Source organism: Muntiacus reevesi, chromosome 7 (genome assembly GCF_963930625.1).
Source record: "Muntiacus reevesi chromosome 7, mMunRee1.1, whole genome shotgun sequence".
NCBI classification, from domain to species: domain Eukaryota; kingdom Metazoa; phylum Chordata; class Mammalia; order Artiodactyla; family Cervidae; genus Muntiacus; species Muntiacus reevesi.
The window spans coordinates 70,672,711-70,699,711 of record NC_089255.1 but is presented as its reverse complement, the minus strand read 5'-3'; the positions used below and the strand labels follow the sequence as shown (position 1 = coordinate 70,699,711).

The 27,001-nt window shown below is 42.0% G+C and overlaps 1 protein-coding gene across 1 annotated transcript in view; it reads right to left on the bottom strand.

Annotated features, from left to right (window-relative positions):
- PRKCH (protein kinase C eta) overlaps positions 1-27,001 on the bottom strand; it is a 231,508-nt gene that overhangs the window by 159,806 nt on the left and 44,701 nt on the right. The window contains exon 2 of the mRNA XM_065940924.1: positions 2,863-2,926. Coding sequence (XP_065796996.1) covers positions 2,863-2,926 — 64 coding nt within the window. The remainder of the gene's footprint in view (positions 1-2,862; positions 2,927-27,001) is intronic.

Below are 27,001 nucleotides of genomic sequence, written 5' to 3'. Positions count from 1 at the left end.
CACCCCTCTGGGATCCCAGGCCAACGCCCCCTTCGCAGCCTGTGCCACACCCGGCAAGCCTGACTCACCCTGCTCCTTTATGGAAAGCCCTCCAGGACCCCACGTGGGAACTAGAGCTCCCAATGTTCTGCAGCTGACCTGTCACCTGCTAGCCAGAGATGATCCAGGGTGGCTGCCAGGAGCATTCTCACAGAGCCAGGTCGCTGTGCTGCCACGGCGGAGGCAGGAGTGTGGGGGCTTCGGAGCACCATCCCTCCTTGCGTAACACGCACAGAGACAGTCATCACATTCTCTGCATCCGACAAGGAAGCTGGGCCCTAAGGCGGCAGCAACGTGCCAGCTCAAGTTGAGCCCCAGCCTAGGAGCTACACTGACAAGACAAGGCTCCCACACACAGGGAGATCAGCTCTGAGCTCCTAAAACACAGCCCACACAGTGATGCTATAGATCCTGAAACTTGAACATTAAAAATCTCCTTCTCATGGGTAAAATAGCCTTTTTAACATCATTTAAAAATACACACAGACACTCCTAAGATGGGCAGAATGCGAAGATATCTATCACTATCACTTTAGTGTGAATTAGCCCATGAATTCCCTGTCTTCCTTATTAGCAAGTGTTCCTGGAGAGAGGAGATCACTGAGCATCTTTCTGGAATAAAAGACATTTGAAGACAGAGAACAGGAAGGACTAACTTAAAGGGGAGGTGGAATCACCAAAGATGAACTTGGCCTGCCTCACCATTTTACCCAGGGTCACCTCTGAAAGGAATATTATTGCAATGGCCTAGTAAGCACTCACCCCAAGTAACACTTGACATTCCTTTCTTATCACCATAACTAATAAATTAATACCATGAGAATATTGAGGACTATTCCAGTACCATTGTTCTGATGTTTCTAGTGTACAGTTAAGGAAGATAGAAACATAAAATTTATTTTTAGAGAGCCAGTATAACTCTAAAAAGAGATGTAATGTAACAACAACAGCACCATCAGACCTGGTCTAACACACATGGCCTCACTCCTCTGGCCTGTTGCAACTTAGGGCAGCATACTCAGGTAGTTCAGCATATTCAGAATCTCACCCACTCCTCATTCATGCCTCTCTACTCACTGTTGGGTTTGTCTATACCATGGTTGTACCCACCTTCCATGTGCTGTAAGAATGTTCTATCAGCAATGTTTGGTAATATTACATTATATTTTATTTGACTGAGTTATGAGCAGATTCATTTTTTCTCATGAATCCTGTTTGTTCAAAATGCCAAGCAAAACCAAAAGATGTGTGAGCAGGCAGAAGACCCCTAAACTATAATTTGGATGGTTTTTTCATGTTCAAGTAACCTAAGTTTCTGCTGATTTCAATATCAGAGCAAAAAGATAAGATGCAACAATTGAGAGAAGTTGAAAAATACTAACCTTAAGATAATTTGCCCACATGAAGGAGAAGGGTTGAATGTGATAAGAGACAATCATTTCTCAAAGGTGTCACCAATTTGCAAAATGCCATCACCAAATAGACAAACCATAAAGCCACACCTCTATAGACCTTTGCAAGGATTTTAGTAATGGTAGAATAGCTTGCAAAGGACTAACCCTGCCAACGAAAACAATTAAATATTTAGAGATATATTCCAAAACAATTAATTGGAAACACTGGAAAGCCACTAGAAAAGGGACAGAAATTGCAAGGAATTTGATACACAAATTAATACAAGTTATCATTCCATAGCCACCAGAATGTCTAAAATTAAAGAGAATTACCACAGTAAATGTTGGTGAGGACACGGAGTAATTAGAACTCTCATACATTGCTAGTGGGAATATAAGAATACAACCACTTTGGAAAATCATGTGAGTTTCTTATAAAGTTAAACATGTATCTACTTTGTTATTCAGCAATTCCACTGCTAGGCATTTACCCAAGAGAAATCAAGCTGTAATTTACATACAAGAATATTTATGGAAGCATTCTTCATAATAACCCCAAACAGGGAAAACTCCAAAATGTCCATCAGGACAAGAATGAGCAAACAAAATTGTGCTACATTTATAGAATGAAATATTCGGCAATAAAAAAGAATAGAATATTAATATACACAATGATATGAATAGATCTCACAGAAATTATGCTGAGCAAAATAAATCAGACACAGAAGAGAACATGTTCTATAGTTCCATTTATATAAACTTCCAGAAGAGACAAAACTAAACTACAATGAAAAAACAAAACAAAACATTGCATTTACTATCTCTGGCAGCAGGGGATTAACTAGGAAAGGACACAGGGAACTTTCAGAAGGATGGAAATGTTATGTCCTGAAGTGCTAGTTACATGGTTGTACACATTTGTCAAAATCAAATTCTTCACTTCTGATCTATTCAATTCACTGTATATAAATTTTACCTCAATTAAAAATAAAGGAAAGTGGGAGGTGAGAGTAGTGTCAGGGGAAGAGGAAAAGAATCACTCGAAGGACAGGATGAGATAAAGATTATAAGGAAAAGAATATGATCCTTCAATTTTTAATACATTAAGAGGCAAACTAAAGGTTTGGCCCAAAGTCAAAAATTTAAGTACAGTTTAATAGACATGAACCAAAAGAGGCAAGAACTTCTTGAACTAAGATGATGAATAAAAAACAAAACACGAGATTGCCAGAATTAGCAAATATATTTGCTCTGGCAACCAAAACCAGTAGACCATTAGGCAATAAAATACCAACCAGCCTAATTTAAACAGTTAATTTTTTAAAGCACCTTTTATAAAATATTTTTATAATTTCTATGATAGAAATTCCTATTGAGTATGAACTCAATAGTACATAAATACCAGAAACCACCCCAAATTCACTCTTACCTTCAGTGAAACTCCCTGTTAGAGTTATTACGACAAATACTTTCCCTTCTGGCTCCAGATCCACCTAGAAAGAGAGGAGAAAATATGTTATATTCTAATTTTGAAGTATTCTTTTGGTGGATCTCAAAAAATTATTTCCAGAGAGACCTCAATGTGCAAATCACAGCCACAGATCAGATCTCGGTCTTTCGCTGAACAGCAGATGGGCAAGAAACAAGTAACAGTGCAAGAAGTTGTAAAGGATGAAAAACAGATCTGAATGAAACTATCCTTGCAGTTTCCCCTCTCTCGAAATTTTTCCTCTTCCATTTTGGCTCTTTGAGATATTGATAAGCATTCATACACAAAGTCACCGTTTCTGAAACATCCCTAACTATGCACAACATTTGCAAGAACAATATTTTGCTAAACCACGTGGCAAGTGTATAAAGTAGAGAAATATTGGCAACACAAAAGGCCATGAACCCATGTGACGCGGTCAGCCGCACACCTGTGGTTTTGGGAAGTAAAGAGCTTGACTGGTTCGCTGTCTCTGTCTATACCACTTCCACGTGAGTGCCATTCATCTTCAGGAAGCACCAGGAGAGGCGGTACATGTACTGTGCATTCACTGCTCTCAACTGTTCACAGGAGTATCAAGGATCCTTTCTGTTCTCACCTGCGAGCTGAGAAAACAAGACGGACATCCTGCCAGTGAGGCAGCTGGACGTCTTCTCACTAGATCCCATCCTCTGAAAACATGCCCGTCTCCCAAAAGCCTTCACCCAGCATGGCCCCACGGCAGGGCAGTGACCTCCATGTCTGCTCTGACCACACGGGCCCAGGTAGGCAGGCCCTTCCCTCTTCATGCCAACCTTGAACTACCCATGAACACCTCTAAGCCATGGATTCTGACACATAAACTTACACAAATACATAAATTTACAATATTTTAATTGTAACTAAACACATAAATTTACAATTGTCCTTAAATATCTGTTTAGCCCATGACTTCAGTTCTGCCTTTGACCTGAAGACAGAAAGGTTTGGAGAAGTTGAGTATAGATATGGATGGTATTTTGAGTAGAATATTAAATTTAAGTGAGCTGCAAATCATATGGTACAGTGTTCAAAGCAGACTAGAACATGGACTCCAGGCTGCTGGCACAGTGGCTCTGGGCGAGGTCTTAACCATCCCCTGTTTCAGTGCTCACATCTCCAAGTCCATGATATCATTACTCAGCGTTTCTGATATTACTCCCATGAGACAACCTCCAAGAACTTTGACAGTACTATTTACTGCTTGTACTATACCAACAGGTGACCCATACTGAAGGGGAAAAAATGCATTGACCATATGCTAGCTCACTGCCACCTGTCTCTAAACACTATACCCTGCTTATACTTTTTCAAAATACTGACAAACAGTACAAAAGTACTGTTTTGCACTGACTCAGGAAGCTTCATCTACATCAGAGCTGATTCTTACAAACTCTGCCCTTCTCTGCCTTCAGTCTACTACTCAACGTGGTTACCGCACTGTAATTCACCCCAGTGTTCAAACCAGCTTCTTGCATCGCGACTACTGCTAACTTAACAATATCCCCTTAACTACCTTAACACCACTTGTGAACCCTTACAGAACAGCTCTGAAAATAGAACTCTCTGGAGAGATGACTAAACAGGATGTCAGTCTCTAATTGTCTCCACTCTCTGCCTTGACTTGTTTCAAGTCAAAAATATGTTATTTTTAAAAGCCACTCCCTCATCTTCAATATAAAATCCTGTCAGAGCCACACACATGCACACACACTGACCTCACATCATCAACTGCTGCTGGCACAGAAGGAGCTGCTGCCAGCCTCCAGACAGACAGACTGCCAGGCCACCTCTGTGAACCAACACGTGAACTCCCTCCAACACTGCTTGATGGCCTATAAAGAAGGTCCCTCTACCCCACGGGTCAGGAGCTGCTCTGCCAGACAGCAGGAGACTCCAGCACGGAGAACCAGGAGGTATCACAGTGCAACAGGTTTGAACCTCAATTTTGACCCAACCCACCATCGTGGTGGAAAAGCCAGACTCAAGTACCATCTGTAAACCGAGTTCATCTAAGCCCTCTGACCTTAGAACGAGATTTTACCAACTGCAGGTCGAGACTCATAAGTGAGACATGAAAATCATGTGATGCTGTTTATAATAGCCAGGACATGGAAGCAACCTAGATGCCCATCAGCAGATGAATGGATAAGGAAGCTGTGGTACATATACACCATGGAATATTACTCAGCCGTTAAAAAGAATTCATTTGAATCAGTTCTAATGAGATGGAGGAAACTGGAGCCCATTATACAGAGTGAGGTGAGCCAGAAAGATAAAGAACATTACAGTATACTAACACATATATACGGAATTTAGAAAGATGGTAATGATGGCCCTATATGCAGGGCAGAAGAAGAGACGCAGAAGTACAGAACAGACTTTTGAACTCTGTGGGAGAAGGGGAGGGTGGGATGTTTCGAAAGAACAGCATGTATATTATCTGTGGTGAAACAGACCACCAGCCCAGGTGGGAGGCATGAGTCAAGTGCTCAGGCCTGTTGGGCTGGGAAGACCCAGAGGAATCGGGTGGAGAGGGAGGTGGGATGGGGGACCGGGATGGGGAATTCGTGTAACTCTATGGCTGATTCATATCAATGTATGACAAAACCCACTGAAAAATAAAAAAAATAAAAAATAAATAAATAAATAAATAAGAAAATCATGTGATGAGTTTCATACAACAGAGATTTTTAAATGGAACAGAAAACATGAACAAACCAAATAGGAAGGAAAAGTACCATGTCATGAAAATTGTTTGCAGTTCTGTATGCATAATAAGGGCATACTGGGCTTTACAGTAAAAATGTATTCCTTACTGTGTTACAGGGAAACAGTTTGACAACGTGGCCTTATCGGTTATCTGCTTCATCTACACAGTGCAATGGCTTGGCATCTATTCATGGTGGCTGTTTAGACACTTTTAGTGACAGCCATCTGATACCACTGCAGCTGACCTCTTTCATTCCTGTCCCCAAGGGTAATCTTTCTCTGTAACCAATAGCTTCCATTGGTGGAAATGCAGTGACCAATATCTTCCATTCACCAACCCAAGTTTTGTCCCCTATAGCTGCAGCACATATTTTAGCTCTAGGTGGAATATCCATGCCAGCTTCTGGAAACAGCACTTCAGCTTTGAGAACTAGCCTGCCCTCACATTAGCCCATGGCTCAGCTGCGATTCTATCCCTGCTTCAGAGTGGACATGTGACCCAAGTTTGCCAAGCAGAGCACTGAATACCCTCAGTCACGATGACTGGCCTGAAAGCAACATAAGCTCTATATCACCATCTGGGTACTTGCTACTCCCTACCCTCAGTCACTGGTGCAGCTTTGGGCAACAAAATGCAAATAGGTTTAATCAGGAATCCTGGATCTATAGGGAGAAATACAATCTCACTCCAGCTGAACTTCAATCTGGAAGGACAGAAACTTGGAAATGTCTTGCACCATTTTGTGACACTGGGCTGCAGAATGAAGCCAATAAAGAAGGGACAGCTGAGAAAGAAAGAGACCAGGTCTTGATGTCATTCAAAGCCTCAGGTCAAACCCTGCCTGATTCTTCTGGACTTCTCAGTTATTTGAGCCCATACATTCTTTTTCCTTTAGCCAGTTTGAGTAAGGTTGTTGTTTTTTTTTTTTTAATCACTTGCACCCCAAAAGGCTTATCCAAATTGGCAGCCTAAGAGAATAAGTCATATTTTTAATAAAGTCAATTATCACCTCCCCTGTACACCGTCTAACACCCATGCCATCCCCTACAATCTGTTTCCCTGTCTCTTCTCAGCACTGAAACAGCTCCTGTAACCCATGTGCACACCTGATGGTCAGATCCAAAGATGTGTCTGTCTTTCCCTCGGCTGACTTCTCTGCAGTATCTGATGCTCTGGCCAGCTTCCTCTTTCATGAATCTCTCTATAAACCCTGCTGAACCTAAGTCTCCTTTTCCTTCCATTGGAATATTCAGACTCATGATTTCAAAATCCACCTGAGATTTTTTTTGGAGTAGGAGAAAACACAAACACATCAGAACCTCCAAAAGGGTATGGTCACTTACCTAAGTCTCAAGCACAGATTTTACTTCCAAACCTATCTATGCACCTTTTCTGAAAGTCTCCATCTCTACATCTCATTGAGACAAGTCCCTTTAATTCAACACATCCAGAGTGCAAAGTCTTATCTTGTACCCACTAATTGACTTCCCCTATTCCTGATTCCACGTTTTCCCAGCAGCCCACACTCCTCCCCACACGTAATCCTACCAGATCCCTCCAAGTCCACTTTCTGAGAATCTCCTCAGCCCACCCTTTCCTCTCTATCCTCCCACTTTGCCTCACCTAGCCTCTTGCAGAACTGGCCTCCTAGCTGGTTTTCATCTCCAGACTCATTGTCCTCCAGCTGTTACCACTGATATTTCAAAAGTGAAAGTCTGACTTTCTAACTTAAAATCCTTCTATGTGTCCTCTCTCTTCTTTGATAACAGCCAAACTCCTCAGCAGGGCACACAGCCCTGCATGCTGCGTCCTCACCATCCCAAATACATACAACCTGTGTCTCAGCGTCTTTCAATTACCTGTAGACTCTGCGGGGAGGCATGTTATTTCATTTATAAGCTGAGAGATCAACAAAATGGATTCTGGGTCAGACAGCATAATGGAGAATGTGGTCAAAATGGTGGAAAATACCCATTACCTGTCTGAGGCTTATTGCCTACTGATTTGGGGCATGTGCCTTTTTATCTAGAAAATCTTTCTCTTTTTAAACTGTCAAACTCCTATTTGTCCACTGAGAGTCAACTCAAAACTCACTTTGTATAGAAGACCTTCTGAGACCACTTTTGTTTTAATTATTTATTTTTATTATTACTTTTTAAAGATAGCTTTATTACTTTGCCAGGTAAAGAGGGACACATCAGGCTTGTTTTTTTATAAGGGAGAGGGATCGATTTATTTATGGCTGTGCTGAGTCTCTTTTGCTGCTCACAGTCTTCTCACTGAGGTAGCTTTTCGTTACAGAGCATGGGTTCTTTTTTTTTTTTTCATTTATTTTTATTAGTTGGAGGCTAATTGCTTCACAACATTGCAGTGGGTTTTGTCATACATTGACATGAATCAGCCATGGAGTTACATGTATTCCCTATCCCGATCCCCCCTCCCACCTCCCTCTCCACCCGACTCCTCTGGGTCTTCCCAGTGCACCAGGCCCGAGCACTTGTCTCATGCATCCCACCTGGGCTGGTGATCTGTTTCACTATAGATAATATACAAGAGCATGGGTTCTAAAGCACATCAGCTCAGTAGGTGTGGCACGAAGGCTTAGCTGCTGCGGCATGTGGGATCCTCCCGGACCAGGGATAGAACCTGTGTTCCCTGCATTGTAAGGCAGATTCTTAACCACTAGACCACCACAGAAGTCTCCAGACCTCTTTTAGACAAGTGGACAACTCCACCCCATTACAGAGACCATTGTTGCAACCCACTTATAGTTATAGTCATCATGCCCTGGTCACTTAGGACAGTGCCTTGCGCATAAGAGGACTGAAATGGTTTTGTGAGTGAGTAAATTAACAAACCAGCAAGGGTATTCCAAACAGTTTCATATAGGACATGGTTTTCTCCTCCTTTACCATTCTGATAAATGTCCTCCAGATAATTTCTCCACACCCCCATGAAAGAGTGAACATCAGCCCACAGATGCAACCAAACCTTAATGGGATAAAGCAAGGTTATCACAAACCTTGATGTCAACACCGACAGCGCCCTTTAGTGATGCAGCTACAGACGTCATGAACACTGGAGAGAAGATCCAGTGACCCAACCTGAGTGTGTCATCAACTAAAACCTTTGCAGCTTTTCTACCTGCTCTAAGGCTCTGCTTCCCACATCCTAAACAGTGATTAGGCCCCAAATCCTAAGCTTTGTATTTTTCTACAGAATTTCAGCTCACTTCTGTGGGTCCCAAGGCTCAATGAATCCCAAATCCAGTCATTCAGTCACTCTGCTCGTCAGCTTCATGGCCTTCCACATCAGGACCTGGGTTACCTTGTCATCATCCACGGTACATACAGAATGTCCACTATAACAGGGCTGAGGTCAGAGTGCCCAGGAGGTCCCACTTACAAATGCAGGCCTTGAGCATTCTTTCTGGAACACTCATTCAGGGAGAAGGGAATAAACTAAGCCCTCTTTCCTACAGACCACTTCGATTAGTGAGGAGGGCAACTCCTGAGTCCTTGCTGAAATTCAGAAAGCAATGGCCTTCAAAATGTGGCATTCTTACAAATCCATATAGGATGCTCCTATACATAATACTGAACTTCAACTCACACACTGTAGCTTATACAAAAATTAACTCAAAATGGATTACAGACCTAAATATAAAGCCTAAAACTTTAATACTTCAAGAAAAATACATCAGAGAAAATCTTTGAGACCTTGGGTTAGGCAAATATTTCTTAGATATAAGACCAAAGTGCAACCCATGAAAAAACAAAATGATAAACTGGACTTCATCTAAATGAAAATGTCTGCTCTTTGAAAGATATTTTCAAGAGAATGAAAGACAAGCTACATATAAGGAGAAAATACATGTAACTTTTTCTCATAAAGAACTTGCTTAACTGTTTTAAAACAACAACCAAAAAAAACCCAATTTTTAAAAAATGAGCTTCATCACTTAATTTCACCAAAGAAGGCATATATGAAGATGGCAAATAGGTACTTAAAGACAAGATCAACATAATTAGTCATTGCTGTCAAGTCGCTTCAGTTGTGTCCGACTCTGTGCGACCCATAGACGGCAGGCCACCAGGTTCCCCTGTCCCTGGGATTCTCCAGGCAAGAACACTGGAGTGGGTTGCCATTTCCTTCTCCAATGCATGAAAGTGAAAAGGGAAAGTGAAATCACTCAGGTCGTGTCCGACTCCTACCGGCCCCATGGACTGCAGCCCACACAGGCTCCTCTGTCCATGGGATTTTCTAGGCAAGAGTACTGGAGTGGGTTGCCATTGCCTTCTCCAAGTCATTAGAGAAATGCAAATTAAAACCAAAATGCAAAAACAATGCATACCTATTAAGAGGTTTAACATGAAAAACACATGGAAGAATGTGGAACAATTGGAATTCTCATATGCTGTTGATGGGATTGTAAAATGGTACCATCACTTTGGAAACAGTTTGATATTTTCTTAAAAGTTACACATACATCTCCCATTTGATCCAGTCATTTGACTTGTATTTAGGGAAGAATAATGCAAGCATATGTTCAAAAATATGTATGTAAATGTTCACAAGGGCTTTTTAAAAAATACAATATAGTCATACAATGGAATGTGTATCAGTCGCTCAGTCATGTCTGACTCTTTGCAACCCCATGGATTATAGCCTGCCGGGTTCCTCTGTCCATGGAATTCTCTAGGCAAGAATACTGGAGTGGGTAGCCATTTCCTTCTCCAGGGGATCTTCCCAACCCAGGGATTGAACCTGGGTCTCCAGCATTGCATGCAGATTCTTTACCACTGAGCCACCTAGGAAGCCCTAGTATTCAAGAATAAAAATAATAATCTATTGATGTATGCAGCAATATGTAAGAATAGTAAATGAAAGAAGTCAAACACAAAAGAGAATATTCTGCCTAGAAAAAGCAAGACAATATATAGTTTTACATGGCTATAAACATATAGCTTCCATACTGGCAGAAAACATATCTGTGGCTGCCTGGGGATGGGTAAAGGAAATAGGACAAGTGGTAAAGAGGGATTAAAAGGGGCAGGAGAGCATCAAGACTATTAAATGGAGAAAGAATACTCTCTTTAACAAATGGTGCTGTGACAACTGAATTCCACATGCAAAAGAATAAAAGCGAACCCCCACCTCACACCATATGTAAATATGAAAACAAAATGGATCATAGACCTAAAACTAAGAGTTATAGCTATAAGACTCTTAGAAGAAAACAGGAATAAATTTTCCTGACTTTGGGTTAGGCAATGGTTTCTTAGGTATGACATCAAAATGACAAGTGACAAGAAAATGATAAATTGGACTGCACCAAAATTTAAAACATCTATGGTATAAGAACAAACAAAACAAGTATCTACATCTCACTGCCCAAATACTCTTCCCAAAGTGCCACTCTCATCAACTTTCCTCCATCCAAGCCTCCAGAGGCTTCCCAGTGCCTCCAGAGGAAAACTCATTCTGCTTCACCTGATTTTCCAGGGCACCATGAGCTCCTCTCTGTCTCCCCACTAATTAAACCAAACCTCTTCTTCAAATTTCCATTCTTTAAACTTGCTCTGCTAGTCAGGTCTGTCTCCTCACTGTGGCACAGCCACACCTGTGCTTGGGCTGCTGTCTCTGCTTAGAAAGCCATTCTTTCTCCATCTATCCACTCATCCCAACCTTGGCTGGATGACTTCTAGGGTCAGGATCATTGCCAGGTGCTCAGGAGTTCTCAGAGAAGCTCCCTGGGGCTGCGGGTGGAAGGAGCAGCTGAGTGTACCTGGCAAAGATGATGTAGCTACAGAAGTTGAAGGAAGAAACTTTTGCCAGGAAGATCCTGACAGGCGCATTGACCCCTCCAGTCTCAAAATTCCTTTCTCGATTATTATCTTAGTATTTACCAATGCCCTTGAACAATTAGATAAAATTTCACAGACTTACATCTCATCACTTGCAGTTATGTCTGTAAGCTACATTCCCAAGGGAGCTGACAATTTTTTTTTTTTTAATTCTCCAAAGGACCTAGCAGAGTTCCCTGAACCAAGTAAGCACTCAACAAATAGCTGCTGATTTGGTCTAGTGAGCCAAATTGGGAGGTCATCTGACCATCTCAATTTCATCACCTATAAAAGAGGAATGACAGTATTTTACCCTACAATAAATACTCTGTGACAGTACTTCATAAAATATAAAAGCACTTCAAGATGGCTCCAAGGCAAACCAGTAGCATATGAACTACACAGGCCCACTGCTTAGGGATCATACTCAGATTGCTTGACGTGCCACCACACCGCCAGCCCCTCTCTCCCCTCCCCCACCACACATCTCGAGCCAGTGTTTCTTTTGGCATCACTTTGCAGAAGTTGAGTGAATCCGAACCTACATTCCGAACCTGGTTTTCTTGCCCATGAAACAAGACACTTGTTTAACAACCTTTCAAACTCTAATGTTCTATGATTCTAAACAGGCTTGGATAAAAGCCTGCACACCGGACTCAACGGAAACACTCATTTAATTAACTGGTAATAATTTACAACCATTTCCCTTCACAGAAGGCATTAGAATTGATCACAAGCAGGAAACTTCTGGCTACTTGATATCCATCTGAGCATGAGATAAGCAAAAGGCTCTAGCATATTAAAAGGAAAAAAAAAAAAAAAACAACCACCAACCCTTTATTGGGCAGAGGTAGAAGGTTCACCTAAACTCTATGGTGAGTTGACATCTTCAGCCAGACATCTGTGATACACCTAGATTCTTGGCTAGGTAAATCCTTTCTATAACTTTCCTAGGTCTTACTCTAGGGATAAGTAACCAAAGAACCTCAAAACACGATAAAGCATCTCACAATTCTCTTTTAGCTACAGCCATCAGACTTAAAAACGAGAGCTCAAATTCTTAGAGGGAAAAAAATTCTTTACAGAATTGTACCAATAACTCACCAGGAGGCATGCAGCTGTGTCTGTTAGCAATAGAAACAGCAGTTACCATGTCGCAAACTCATCAATGTGCAGGGCCCTGCCAGGTGCCTGACCTACACTATTTCTCAGCTTCCCCCGACCCTCCCACGAGGTAAGTAATTCCACCACCAGTGTACAGACAGGAAAAGGGAGGCTCAATGAGGTTACGGAATTGACCAAGGTCACCCGGCAGTGAAGGCCAAGCCAAGATCCAAACTCAGGGAAGCTCCCGCCCCAGCTCCACACCAGCCTCCCTCTGCCTGTGGGTCGCCGCAGGTTTGCCTGAGGCCTTCTGTTCACTGAACCAGCCTGTCTGAGCTTCGCGGCATGTTAGCTCAATCACACCACCCATCTCCCTGGGAACTCGGGCTGGACTTGTGCCCTTAGTACCCGAGGGCACTCCCTGCCAAATGCCAAGCCTCAGTGTTCCAGCCTCCCTTCTTCGCTGCCAAGGCCAGTGGGAGTGGCACCAGCCCGATGGTGTCGCCTGATGGCCCTTCACAGGGGCACGTGGCAGGAGCCATGAAGTGTGGCTAGTCTGTGCTGGGGCCGGCAAAATGCAGCGGGTGGCTCAGGTCCCATTAGTCAGCTGCCTGGAGGACCTGAGTCAGGGTCATGTGCTGCACACACACAGCACATTGCCTTGTCATGGGAAGGCGTTTGAAGGGAAGGGGGGTAAAGGAGGCAAATCCTACGTCCCTGCTGACTTTCCACTTTCACAATCAGTCAAGGTTTGCATGTTAAAAGCACATTAAAAAGCACCACAGATTAAAAATGAGAATGGATACAAGTATATGCATGGCTGAGTCCCTCCGCTCTTCACCTGAAACTATCACAAAGTGGTTAATCAGCTATATTCCAATACAAAATGTGTTTGGTGTTTAAAAAAAAAAGAAAGAAAGAAATGGCATCATGGGTTGATCCACCTGTCCAAGTACAGGGAAAAAAAAAAAAGAGAGACAATAAGGTGAAACTTATCAAATCTGACTGTAGTTTAATACGAAGGAAAATACCATCATTTGTCAGTGACTAAGTCCTCATCTTGCTAAGCCTGGACCCTCCGAATAGTTGAAGAGGATGGTAGGGAAAGAGCCCTTGGCTGTGACCACAGCTCCCGTGGCAGGTCATCTGGCTTCCACACCTAGACATTAAAGGTGGACTAGGCTTTAAGCCCTTTTCATATCTGAAATTCTACAATTCCAAGCCAGAAACAGATTTTGAACTCCATGGAGAAAGTAAAGAAAACACAAGAGTCTGTCTCTCAAAGGCATGTTTAAGCTTCATGATAATTCTTAATTACCAATGTTGAGCCCCATCGCCAGCTCAACACACCCAATCACGGTAAATTTAAATTTAGAATTATTTCAATTCAGAGTCCATTATCCCTATGTCTTAGTGTATGTGTATCTCCTGGCAAAACTGGAACTCTTCTGCATTAAAATTAGTTTCCAAAGTCTCTGCCCAAAATGAAAAATCAGGAAAAAAGAGTCCAGACTGGATATCTCTTAGATATAGAAAGCATTTTAGTGAGCTAAAGATAGACAGAAATGGTCTACTGTATAAGTGCTATATGTGTGTGTCTCAGTCTATGACTCCAATATCCAAGGAATTGAAAATGTCAATTAGATGATGGATACCTTAGGCTCTTCAAAACACTCCACTACAATTCCTCCCTCTTCACCTCCTAGGGTGTTCAATTCTATGCTGAGAAGGCTACCTGACACCTCCTTTATGAATAAGGATGGTGGATCTGAAAGGATCTGCCCAGCCAAGGAGATCCAGAGCTGTTGCTACTCCAGATGGACAGAAAAGGCTGGGTCGAGCTCTTCTGAGTCAAATGCCCACCCTTGAAGCTAACAGAGGACACTCAGAAGAGCACCCTTCAGAACTAGGAAGGCACTTTCTTTCTCCTCCAATAAGGTGTCTGCTCCAGCAAGAACCTCATGCCAGACCAGAGCCTAAACTGAGAGAGGAACCACAGTAACTGTGCTCCTTACATCAAAGAACACCTTAGAAGTTCACGTTCGACATGATCTCCATCCTTCTCTTGTCTGTTCCTTAGACCCCTCCAGAAGGATAACATACGCTATCCTTGCCAGGATGAGATAGTAAGTGAAGGGGACAGGTGACCTTTGCATGTGGTTGGAGATGAGAAACGCCATCCATGTCCCCCTTCCTGCTCAGAGGCCTCCACAGCCCCAGGGGGTGACCTGGGGTGAGCTGTCAGCCCCACAGTGAGCCTCCTCCTGAGGCCACTCTCCCACAAGAACAGAGAAATATTAGGAGATGGAGATTCCAAGTTTTTGCCACCGAAGATCTCAGTTTTTTTAAAGAAAATGATATAAATAAAACCAGAACTATTCTACTTTATAATGGAGGAAGAAAGCCAAGCCAAAGCAAGAAGTCAAAACTACATATTTAGCATACTTAAGCATTCAGGATGTTTTATAGGCATGTCTACTTAATTTCTCACTCCTCAGGCTCTTGGTCACCTTTAGACGACTGTGAATCTGAAGGACCATCAGAAAATGCATCAAGCCCAAGGTCTCTCCCAAGGGTTACTGTGACACTTTCACTCCCTTTGGTCTTCCAGAGGGAAGGAGAGAGAGGAATGCTGTAAAGAGGTGACATATGTGCCCTGCCTAGATATACAGGTAGCAGTTTTCCAGATGGGCTAGGGAAGGAGAGACAGGAAGTATGTGCAAATGCACATCGACTATTAGGGTTGCATACGGTGGAATGCAGACTGTGTAAATGAGATGGGTCAGAAACAAGGCTGGAGAGGAAAAGCTATCAGTGGCTTCCTGGCACCCTGGAAAGTATTATTAAGTATTAGTCGCTCAGTCATGTCCTACTTTTTGTGACCCCGTGGACTGTAGCCCGCCAGGCTCCTCTATCCATGGGATTCTCTAGGCAAAAATACTGGAATGGGTTGCCATTTCCTCCTCCAGGCACCCTGGAAAGTTAGCTCTTATTCCAAAGGAATGGGGAGCCACTAAGGGCTATCTGCATGTTCCAGGATTACATGAACATGACAAAGCCCTACTGGTATTGGGTAATTAGGGGAGAGGGGCTGGTGGTGGGAATGCAGAGTTGAAGGCTATTCCAGAGTTCTTAGCAAAGGATGCAGGTGACCTGAGCTAAGCCAGCAACAGAGGAGGGGAGCAGAAAAGGAAAGATAGGGGAGGGAGCAACTGCTAGACTCTGCAAGCAGAGGTGGAGTAGAACATGAAAGAGAAGTGGGTACAGAGAGAGTCTATGAGGCCAATGACAGTCATGGTACCATTAAATAAGATGGTCTCTAAAGAGATGAGCTGATCTAGAGGAAGGAGAGTTCAACGTATGACCATTACCATGTCTACTGAGCACCTACTGGGCACCCTGGTGGTTGTTCAGAAGCTAAGTCATGTCTGACTCTTGGCCACCCTTAACAGCTTCTTAAAGTTTAGATGGAGAAGTAGGAATACCACACAGATAGAAAATACAACCCAGTACACTCTCAATGGAACAGGTAAGGACAACATTAAAAGCACTACTGAGATCAAGAAAAGGAGCTATCAGAGACTTCCCAGTTGTTAAGACTTCACCTTCCAGTGCAGGGGTTGTGGGTTCGATCCTTGGTCAGGGAGTTAAGAACCCACATGCCTCACAGTAGAAAAATCAAAACATAAACCAAACAACATTGCAACAAATTTAATAAAGACTTTTAAAATGGCCCACATCAAAAAAAGATTCTTAAAAAAAAAAGGAGCAATCAGATGACATGATATTATACAGAGAAAACCCTAGACACCATCAGAAAATTACCAGAGCTCATCAATGAATTTGGTAAAGTGGCAAAATACAATATCAATATATAGAAGTCTATTTCATTTCTGTACACTAACAACAAAATATCAGAATGAGAACTTAAGGAAACAATCCCATTTACTATCACGTCAAAAAGAATAAAACACCTAGCAACAAACATACATAAGGAAGCAAAAGACTTGCACTCTAAAAATTATAAGATACTGATGAAAGTAACTGAAGCCAAAACAAATGGATGAAAAGAGAGCAATATTGTTAAAATGACCATATTATCCAAGGCAATCTACAGATTCAATGCAATGCATATCAATGGTATTTTTCATAAAGCTATAACAAAAACTTTAAAATTTGTATGGAAACATTAGAGGCCCCAAATGGCCAAAATGATCTTACAAGAGAATAATAAAGCCAGAGCAATCAAACTGCTTGACTTCAGACTATGTTCTAAAGCTACAGTCATCAAATCAGTATGGTACTGGCACAAAACAAGACACATAGATCAATTAAATAGGATAAAACACCCGGAAGTAAATCCATGCACTTATGGTCAATAATTACTGACAAAGGCAAGAATACACAATGAAGAAAAGACAGTCTTTTCAATAAATGATGACGGGAAAACCGGACAGCTACATGTAAAAGAATGAAATTAGAACACTCTCTAACACAATACACAAATAAAATAAACTCAAAATGGATTAAGACCTAAATGTAAGACCAGATACTCTAAAACATACACAGGACACTCTCTGACATAAATCATGCAATGTTTTTTTGGATCCATCTCCCAAAGTAATGGAAATAAAAGCAAAAATAAACAAATGGGACGTAATTAAACTTAAAAGATTTTGCACAGCAAAGGAAACCATAAACAAAAAGACAATCTACAGAATGGGAGAAAATATTTGCAAATAACGCTACCATCAAGGCTTAATTTCCAAAATACTCAAACAACTCAATATCAAAAAACCAACAACCCAATCGAAAAGAATGTAGAAGACCTAAATAGACATTTCTCCAAAGAAGACATACAGACGGCAACAGGTACATGAAAAGATGTTTAGCATCTTTTGCTAAATAATTAGCATCACTAATCATTGCACGCTCAGTTGCTTCAGTCACGTCCAACTCTTTGCAAACCTGTGGATTGTAGCCCACCAGGCTTCTCTGTCCAAGGTATTCTCCAGGCAAGAATACTGGAGTGGGTTGCCATGCCCTCCTCTGGGGGATCATCCCAACCCAGGGGTCAAACCTGTGTCTGTGTCTCCTGCACTGCAGGCAGATTCTTTACTACTGAGCCACCTGGAGAAATGCAAATCAAAACTATACAATGATGTATCAACTTGCACTGGTCAGAATGGCCATCAAAGAGTCTATAAATAATAAATGCTGGAGAGGGTGTGGAGAAAAGGGAAACCTCCTACACTCTTGGCAGGAATGTAAATTTGCACAGCCACTATGGAAGTTCCTTGCTTCCCTTGTGGTTCAGCTGGTAAAGAATCCACCTGCAATGTGGGAGACCTGGGTTTGATCCCTGGATTGCGAAGATTCCCTGGAGAGGAAAAGGCTACCTACTTCAGTATTCTGGCCTGAAGAGTTCTATACACTCCATGGGGTCATAAAGAGTTGGCCACAACGACTCATTGAAAAGACCCTGATGCTGGGAGGGGTTGGAGGCAGGAGGAGGAGGGGACGACAGAGGATGAGATGGCTGGATGGCATCACCGACTCGATGGGCATGAGTTTGAGTCAACTCCGGGAGTTGGTGATGGACAGGGAGGCCTGGTGTGCTGCATTTCATGGGGTTGCAAAGAGTCGGACACGACTGAACGACTGAACTGAACTGAAGCGACTTTCACTTTCACTTTTTATGGGTGTTCCTTAAAAAAATAAAAACAGAGATACCATATGATCCAGCAATCCCATTTCTGGGTATATATCTGGAGAAAACTACAATTTGAAAAGATATATGCACTCCAATGTTCACAGCAGCGTCATTAATGACAGCCAAGACATGGAAGCAATGTAAAGGTGCACTGACAAATGAATGGATGAAGAAAATGTGGAGTGTACATACACAATGGAATATTATTCAGTCAAAAAAAAGAATGAAAGAATGAAATAACGTCACTTACAGCATTATTTACATGGATGGATCTAGAGATTATCATACTAAGTAAGTCAGACAGAGAAAGACAAATATCATATGATATCACTTATATGTGGAATCTTAAAAAAATGATACAAACGAACTTATTTATAAAACATGATTCACAAACATGGAAACCAAACTTACGGTTACAAAGGGGAAAGGTGGGGAGAAATAAATCAGGAGTTTGGGATTAGCATATGCATATGCATGCTTCTATATATAAAACAGACTAAAAAACAAAGACCTACTGTATAGCACAAGACACTATATTCAATATCTCTTAATAACTGATACTGGAAAATGATAAATATACATATACATATTTATAACTGAATCACTTTTCTGTATACCTGAAACTAAGACAACATTTTAAGTCAACTCTACTTCAATTAAAAAGAGAGAGAGGGAGGAGCAAGCACTGGACTAGACAGAGCTTCACCTGAGTTGAGGCCTGAAGACAAGTTTCAGTAAGGGGGAGAGGAGATCCTTGTGAGTCAGGAGCACATCATGAGCAGAGACATAAACAGTATCAGAACTAAACTAACCCAGCGTGGACGGGGAAGTGTACATACAGAGGAGTAAGAGAGAAGGTCAGAGGCAAAAACTGTAGAAACAGCTGCCTTCAGAGAATTTTAACCTTATTAAAGAGGAGTTACTAGAAGTTTTGATCATGTAAATTGATGGAGAATAACATGTAAAAGAGGTTATTTTGTCTACTAGACCAATGAATGGGGAAAGAGTATGGTCCAGAAATATGAAAGGTCTCCTGAGGGTGCAGTCAGTAGAAATTAAAATCATACAAACAAAGCAAACAAAAGCAGTAGGAAGGTCAAAGGAATATTGAATTAGAGGCCTAGGTGACCTAGGTCAGAGGTCAGCAGACTATGGCCTACAGGCCAATTTCAGCCCATTGCTTGTTTTTGTAAGTAAAGCTTTACTGAAACACAGTGACCTTCATTTTTGTTTACATATTATTTATGTCTGCTTTTGTGCTTCAAGGGCAGAGGCGAGTGGTTATGACTGAGACCTTACGACTCACAAAGCCAAAAATACTTACTGGCTGGGCCTGCACAGAAAAAGCCTCCGGGCCCCTGTTGCCATTAATCAAGCAAGGAACGCAGGGGGAAGGAACACGTTTTAGAAGGAAGGAAACGAGTTCAAATTTGGACACAAAGGAACCCAAATAGAAACATCTGGCAAGGAGACAGAACTAAAGACAAACTGTGGAGGGAGGACCAGGCTGGAGCTCTCATCTAGGAATCTCTCTCAAAAGGGGATCACTAAGAGCCTTCAACTTTTCAAGGAAGAGTACAGGAAAGGGAGAGATAAGAAAGCAAATTCATTTTACAAGGCAGAAGAAAGAAAAACCAGAGATGCCATCTGAGGGATGGGGGGATTTGCCCAAGTGTGGTTTCACGGGAGGAAGCAGCTTCAGAAAAGAAGCCACAAGCTGCAGAGGTGAAGGAAGATAAGGACTTGAATGGCATGCCAGGCTTGGGAACCAGAAAGTAACAGTGGGCTTCTCCCATGGTACCCACTCCTCCTAAGCAGTTCTGTTGCAAAGATCCTCCTCATACTTACCTAAAGTTCATTTACACCACTGAATCTTCTACCTGAAAGTTTAATTCCCCTCTAAAATTTAACCTGCCAAGATAAGTGGGGTGGGGAAAAGGAGAACACACTGCACTGAAGCAAGAAGGAACATGTAGTTTGGTTATATAGTTTAATTAAGCAGGAAGGTAAAGCTGGCAATTCAAGTTGTGCCTTGGATGCCAAGTTAAGATTTTAAATTTAAGAAAAATTAGACTAGCAATAGTAAAGGAGGACAGGCTGGGAGACAAGTTAGAGGACTGGGGGAAGAGGACACTCCATTAGCAACAACAATACCCACTGCCCGGAATGTGGTTTCTAATACCATTCTCCAAAAAAAAGGAACCAGCGCTCCTGGGGAAATGGCTGATTCTACGGCTGGAGCAATAAATATATAAAACAAACCTGGACCATTTGTAGTGCCAGAGAGAAAAAGGAAGTGCTCAAAACATAAAAACAAAACAAACCCACAATGATGGGGTTATGTCACCAAGAGACACAGGAGCCTACTCAAAGAGCTCCCAAAGACTGAAGCTGGACAGTTTGTACAACCAAATAATGGAGTATTGGATTGTAAGCTAAAGTATAAAATAAATATCCACAAGTTCAACTGACCTAAACAAAATGTCAAACAAATAAATAAATGGGGAAGGGGCAAATCTCACAAGCAGAACACCAAATCAAGTATGTACATACTTCTCCCTGCCCCTCAGCCCAGGAAATGGGACCTAACTCTCCAAACTTACATGTGGGCTGGACATAGTGACTTCCTTCCAAAAAGTACGGGAAGGAAAGGGGTGGGGGTGGGGGGGGGTAAGTGCAACCCCATGGGAAAAACCTGACAAACACGAGCTCATTCATGCAATCAAGGTTCCCATCAACATTAATAATGCATTTGCTAGTGTGTGTGTGTAGAATGCAAGCTGATGTAATTAATGTGATGTAATGACAGACTGTAAAGCAGAGACATCACCCTGCCAACAAAGGTCCGTATAGTCAAGGCTATGGTCTTCCCAGTGGTAACATACAATTGTGAGAGCTGTACCGTAAAGGAGGCAGAAGGCCAAACAATTGATGCCTTCGAATTTCGAGCTGGAGAGTCTCCTGAGAGTCCCTTGGACAGCAAGGAGATCAAGCCAGTCAATCTTAAGGGAGATCAACCCTGAATATTCACTGGAAGGACTGATGCTGAAGCTCCAGCATTTTGGCCATCTGATGCACACAGATGACTCACTGGAAAAGTCCCTGATGCGGGGAAAGATCAAGGGCAGAAGGAGAAGCGGGTGTCAGAGGATGAGATGGCTGGGTGGCAATGAACATGAACTTGCACAAACTCCAGGAGATGATGAGGGACAGGGAGGCCTGGCTTGTTGCAGTCCATGACATGACTGGGCAAGTGAACAGCAATGACAGACTGTATGTTATCTCTGGTCTTCCTCCCCACAACCCCATCACCTCAGTCTAAACATCAGACAAACCCAAACTGAAGGATATTCCACAGAATACCTCACTACTACTCAAGTTTTTAGTTCATCAAAAACAAGACAAATCTGAGAAACTGAGACTGTCTTGAGGAGCCTAAGGAGATGTGAGAACTAAATATAATGTAGTATCCTGAATGGGATCCCAACACAGAAAAAGGACACCAGGCACAAACTAAAGAAATCTGGACAAACTATGGAGTTTAGTTAGCAATAATGTATCATTACTGGCTCATTATCTGTGATAAAAGTATGATGCTGATGCAAGATATTAAAAGAGGAAACTGGGTATGAACTGTGTGAGAACGCTCTGTACTATCTTCATAACTTTCCTGTAAATCCGGAACCATTCTAAAATAAAACGTCTATTTAAGAAAAGTAGCTTTTAAATAAAAAGTGCCTCCATAGAGCCCTGATTCCAAGTAACCTCTAGAGAAATCTGAATTAGGAACAATACTACAGGTGAGAAATGTGAACCCTGCAATATATAGATGAAAAGCCAGCCAGAGGCAGCAGAGCAAAAGGACCTGACTTTTTTAGGTTGTGTAGGTAGCTTTGCCCTATCAATGTTAAGTGGGTCTTGTTTCCAAATTTCCCCACCTTTCGAGGGGTGAGTCCACCCCAGGCTGAGCCAATATTTTCCTACTGCGGCCTTTAGTGTTGCTCCATGCTCCTGGAGAAGGCCCCCACTGAAAACCCAAGACTGTTCTTTTAAGAAGTACTCCCATTCATTCCTTTTCTCTAGACTGTTTTCAGACGAGCTGTTGGTGAAGGGTCTTCCCTTCAGCTAAAAGTAGAAGAGAAAGTGAGAGAAAGAAACAAGGAGAAAGACAGGGGGAGAGAGACAAAGAGAAAGAGAGAAAGACAGAGAGAGATACAGAAAAAGAGAGAGAGAGACCAATGGGCCGGGAAAGGGAAATGAGCCACTCACTGCCTCCAACCAGCATCCAACATAACAAGGTTTTATTTTTTTGGCACTAACGCTGTGTAATGCAAATGATGTCATGCCCATTACACTATCTGATTTCACAAAGAGTTGCAGAAAATCTGAACAGGAACTCCTCATCCAAAAAAAAAAAAAAATCAGGATAAGGACTAGAGCGCAGGTTTCCAAAACACCTCAGTTTCTTCATTTTTCTCCCCAGTGCTAAAGGAGTAAGGGCTGCAAGAACTTCTCTAGGCCCCTTGAGCCAGGGTCTCCTTATGCACTTAGTACAAATAGGCCCCAAGCCCAAGCCCAGTAAACCAGCCTCCCATGGAACAAACCCCTCAGGTGACTGATGCACACTAAAGCTTGGCAACCACTTAAGTAGTTCTTCCTCCCCTCTTCTCACCACTACCTCCCTTCCCTGCTCATCCTACAATCTAAGAAACTGTAAAGTTTGCTTTTATACAGTAAGTGAAGTCGCTCAAGTCGCGTCCGACTCTTTGTGACCCCATGGACTGTAACCTGCCAAGCTTCTCCGTCCATGAGATTTTCCAGGCAAGAATACTGGAGCGGGTTGCCATTTCCTTCTCCATTTATATAGTAATGTTCTCAAAAAATATAAATTTCTGTTTGTACGTTATATCATATTATCTATACACCAGTTGTTTGAAAATAGCTCTCTCAATATTTTTTTTTACTGAGAACTTTCTCACCCTATTATGCCTCCTATCCAATTTTTAAATTTTCAATCCACTTTGGTTTGTTTTGTTGTTTAGTTACTAAGCCATGTCCAACTCTTTTGTAACCCCGTAGACTATAGCCCATCAGGCTCCTCTGTTCATGGGATTTTCCAGGAAAGAATACTGGAGTGAGCGGACATGTTAGTTGCCACTAAAATTTTGACTTTTCCAGAGAAACTGTTCCTATAGCTAATACATTAGTCAGATAGTGCTGTCAGTTGCACAACCTGTATAAAAACCAAAATCATTGCACTGTACACTTTAAAAGAGTAACTTTTATGATCTGTGAATTATACTTCAACTATAAAAGCATATATTTATAAATGAACAAAAAAGTAACAGTTTAAGTGGATGTATATAAGTAATCTATTGTTTGTGGTTATCCCTGCCAAGAATTCCACCCTTAACTCAAACAATTTAGAGTCAATTGTTAATCTCAAATATGACAAGTATTAGACATATATTTTACCAAGAGTACTGTGTTACAAAAATGATACATCAAATAAATTGTTAAACACACCTATTCATTCATTTGTTGTTGTTTAGTCACTCAGTCGTGTCCAATTCTTTGTGACTCCATGGGCTGCAGCCCGCCAGGCTCCTCTGTCCATGGGATTTCCCAGGCAAGAATACTGGAGTGAGTTGCCATTCCCTTCTCCAAAGGATCTTCCCAACCCAGGGATTGAATCCGTATCTCTTACTTAGCAGGTGGATTCTTTACCACTGAGCCACCTGGGATATTTACACTAACTACATATTTTTACAGTGGAGTAACAAAATATATGTCTAATATATTTAAGATCTGCATCCCTTACTAATAGGGTAATTATTTAAAAAATTCAAAACTACAGATTGGTTGGCTAATGGTCTATCCTGAGGTCTAGACACCTGATTTCCTCATTTCATTCTGTAATTTCAGTTAATATAAAGTAACTGCTATGTTAATTACCATTCTTTAGTAAAGATTATGACTTTGAACAATATTCACCATCCTTTCCCATTACTACTGATTTTATAGACCCTAATGACATAGCTTTGGGAACTGTAACCACTTGCTAAATAAATATTATTTCTAGATTTCGAATTTAAAAGTCATCGATCTTCACTGCAGCAGACAGGAAAAGGTCTTTGTTTTCCAAATACCCCCAATGACTTTTGAAAATATTTACTGATACAAACTGTTTACGATTGTAAAGTGAAAAAAAAAACATAGTATTTTATAGTTGATTTGAAAACCAAATGCCCAAGAACAGTGTTGGCAATCATATTTATCAATATGTATTTCATTCCACAAAACACAGTTTACAGGAAGTTATATAGTAAAATTGCAAAATATAAACAGGTAAAAAAATAGAATGGGGAAAATGAAATAGACAGTCAAGGCTGGAGTCAAGTTTAAATGTAAATAGTTTAATTTTTATTGAAGTTGAGCTAAAAATTTCAATCCAAATTTCTGAAGCAAAGCAAAATGAGAACCAAGATCACAACCATGAGTCGCATTAACCATAATAAAACCACACCAATTTCCGAAAAGGAGCAGAACTTGCAGGGCTCTTAGAAAGAAATGTCTCTGATGCAGTGGCTTTCCACTGTAGTCCCCAGACTGCACCAGCTGTTGGTCGTGTCTGACTCTTGTGACCCCATGGACTGCAGCCCACCAGGCTCCTCTGTCCATGGGCTTCCCCAGGCAAGAATCCTGGAGTGGGTTGTCATTTCCTCCTCCAGGGGATCTTCCTGACCCAGGAATCAAACTCGCATCTCCTGCATTAGCAGGCAGATTCTCTACCACTGAGAGCCATGAGGGAAGCCCAGGCCACATCAGTACCACCTGGGAATTTCTCAGAACTGCACACAGTTAAGCACCCCAGTCCCCTTAACCTGTCAATCAGAAATTCTGGGGGTAGGCCCAGCAATGTGTACCTTAAGAAGCCCTCCAGGTGGTACTGATACCGGCTAAAGTTTAAGAACCACCATTTTAGTGTATCGGCATATAAGATCCACTGAAAGTGGTTACAGACTTGCTCAGAAATGTATCAATGACTCTATGGTACATTTTGCACAGCAAATTCTAAGAAGCAGCTTTCTTCTAAAGCTAATTTACAAAACCCAAACCACATGGCCAAGTACACAGCTAGGATGTCAAAAGGAAGTATGGGCCCAAGTATGTTTCCAGGGTCTGGCACATATTAGGTAGGTTTCCATCCATTTTCTGAATAAATAAATAATGAATAAATGTATACATATTATTAAATACCCTTCAAAAAATTCCCCATAAGCACCAATTACTATCAATTATGCTTTGACTGCCTATATCAAACATAATTTCAAAGACTGCAAAAATGTCTTATGAATTTATTTGCAGGAGAGAAATCACCATTTATAAGTAAACATCTTTCTATTAATATTTAAATTTTTGTACACATTTTTGAGAATATGCAAACCTCCACAGCACGCCCCTCTGTTCTCTCCAGTCAGGAGGTAATGGGTACCTAGTTTCACGGATGGAAGATCCCTCCAGGAGAGCGAAGGAGCTGCAAACAGGCACATCAGCATGAAGTCCTCTGACCTCAGGCCCAGCTGTTCCTCCTTTGTTCCTTCATAAACATCCATGTGTCTGCTGAGCAGAGACTCCTTAAAGTCAGCTCTGCCTTTAAAGATTTTCCTGACAAATCAGTCAGGCTGAGGGCCATCAGCAGGAAGTCTTCTTCCTGGTCGGGACACTCACCAGGCTCAAAGGCGAGATCATCTTGGAGGCACAGTTTCCTTTTTTTTTTTTTTTTTCTTTCCCCATAACAAGAGGCAAAGGGTGACCTCTGTCAGGAACCTCCAGCAGATGCTGGAACTTGAATGAGTTGGCACGCCCATGCAGGGGTAAGGCTGGGTTAAAACCGTTCTGACTCTCTCCCTAGAAAATCCCAACTTTGCATCCTATTCCCGAGCTCCGGTTTAGAGCCTCTCTATCTGAGTAATGCATTATTTGCAGTTGTAACAAGAAAGTCACAAGCAGGACACAAACCTGCTCTGAGCCCTCTCATTCCTTGTATAATGATTCCAGGTCACAAAACTCTCAGCAGGAGTCAGAGTTAGCACCCAGTGACTCATCCAGCAAGCATTGATTGAGCACCTACTGTAGGCTAGGCATGGGTGGGTGCCAGAAATAGGGAAATCACAGGAAGAGAACAGCACCAAGGGCAGCCCGGCCATGCGGTGCCTGTTGCATGTACCCTCACCCACCGTGACCTCCCCTGCTATGACCTTGATGGCAGTTACATCAGGGCTGACCTCTGACACCTAAATGCACACACACTTGCAATGCAGGAATTGCACCATCTTGGATTCATTTTCCTGGTGCGTGTCCTCCAAGGAAACTGAGTCAGACATGGACGTTTAGATTGGGGAAGAGGCAGACACGTCCCTTTGAGAACCACTAGCTGACTCAATCCCCTCCCTGTGGATGTAACGCAAGCCTTCTTCAGCTTCTCATCTCTCCTCTTTCTCCACTGTTCTTTGTCATATATTTTTGTCATATTTTCTGCCTTCTTGTAGCTCTAGGTCCCCAAACTGCCAAAGTAGGAAAAAATCAAGCTTACAGCCCTTGGGTCACCAATTCCATAAGCAGCGAAAGAGTGGACCAGAGGAGGATGTAGGCAACTGGATATAGTCAGGAAAATAGAATTCC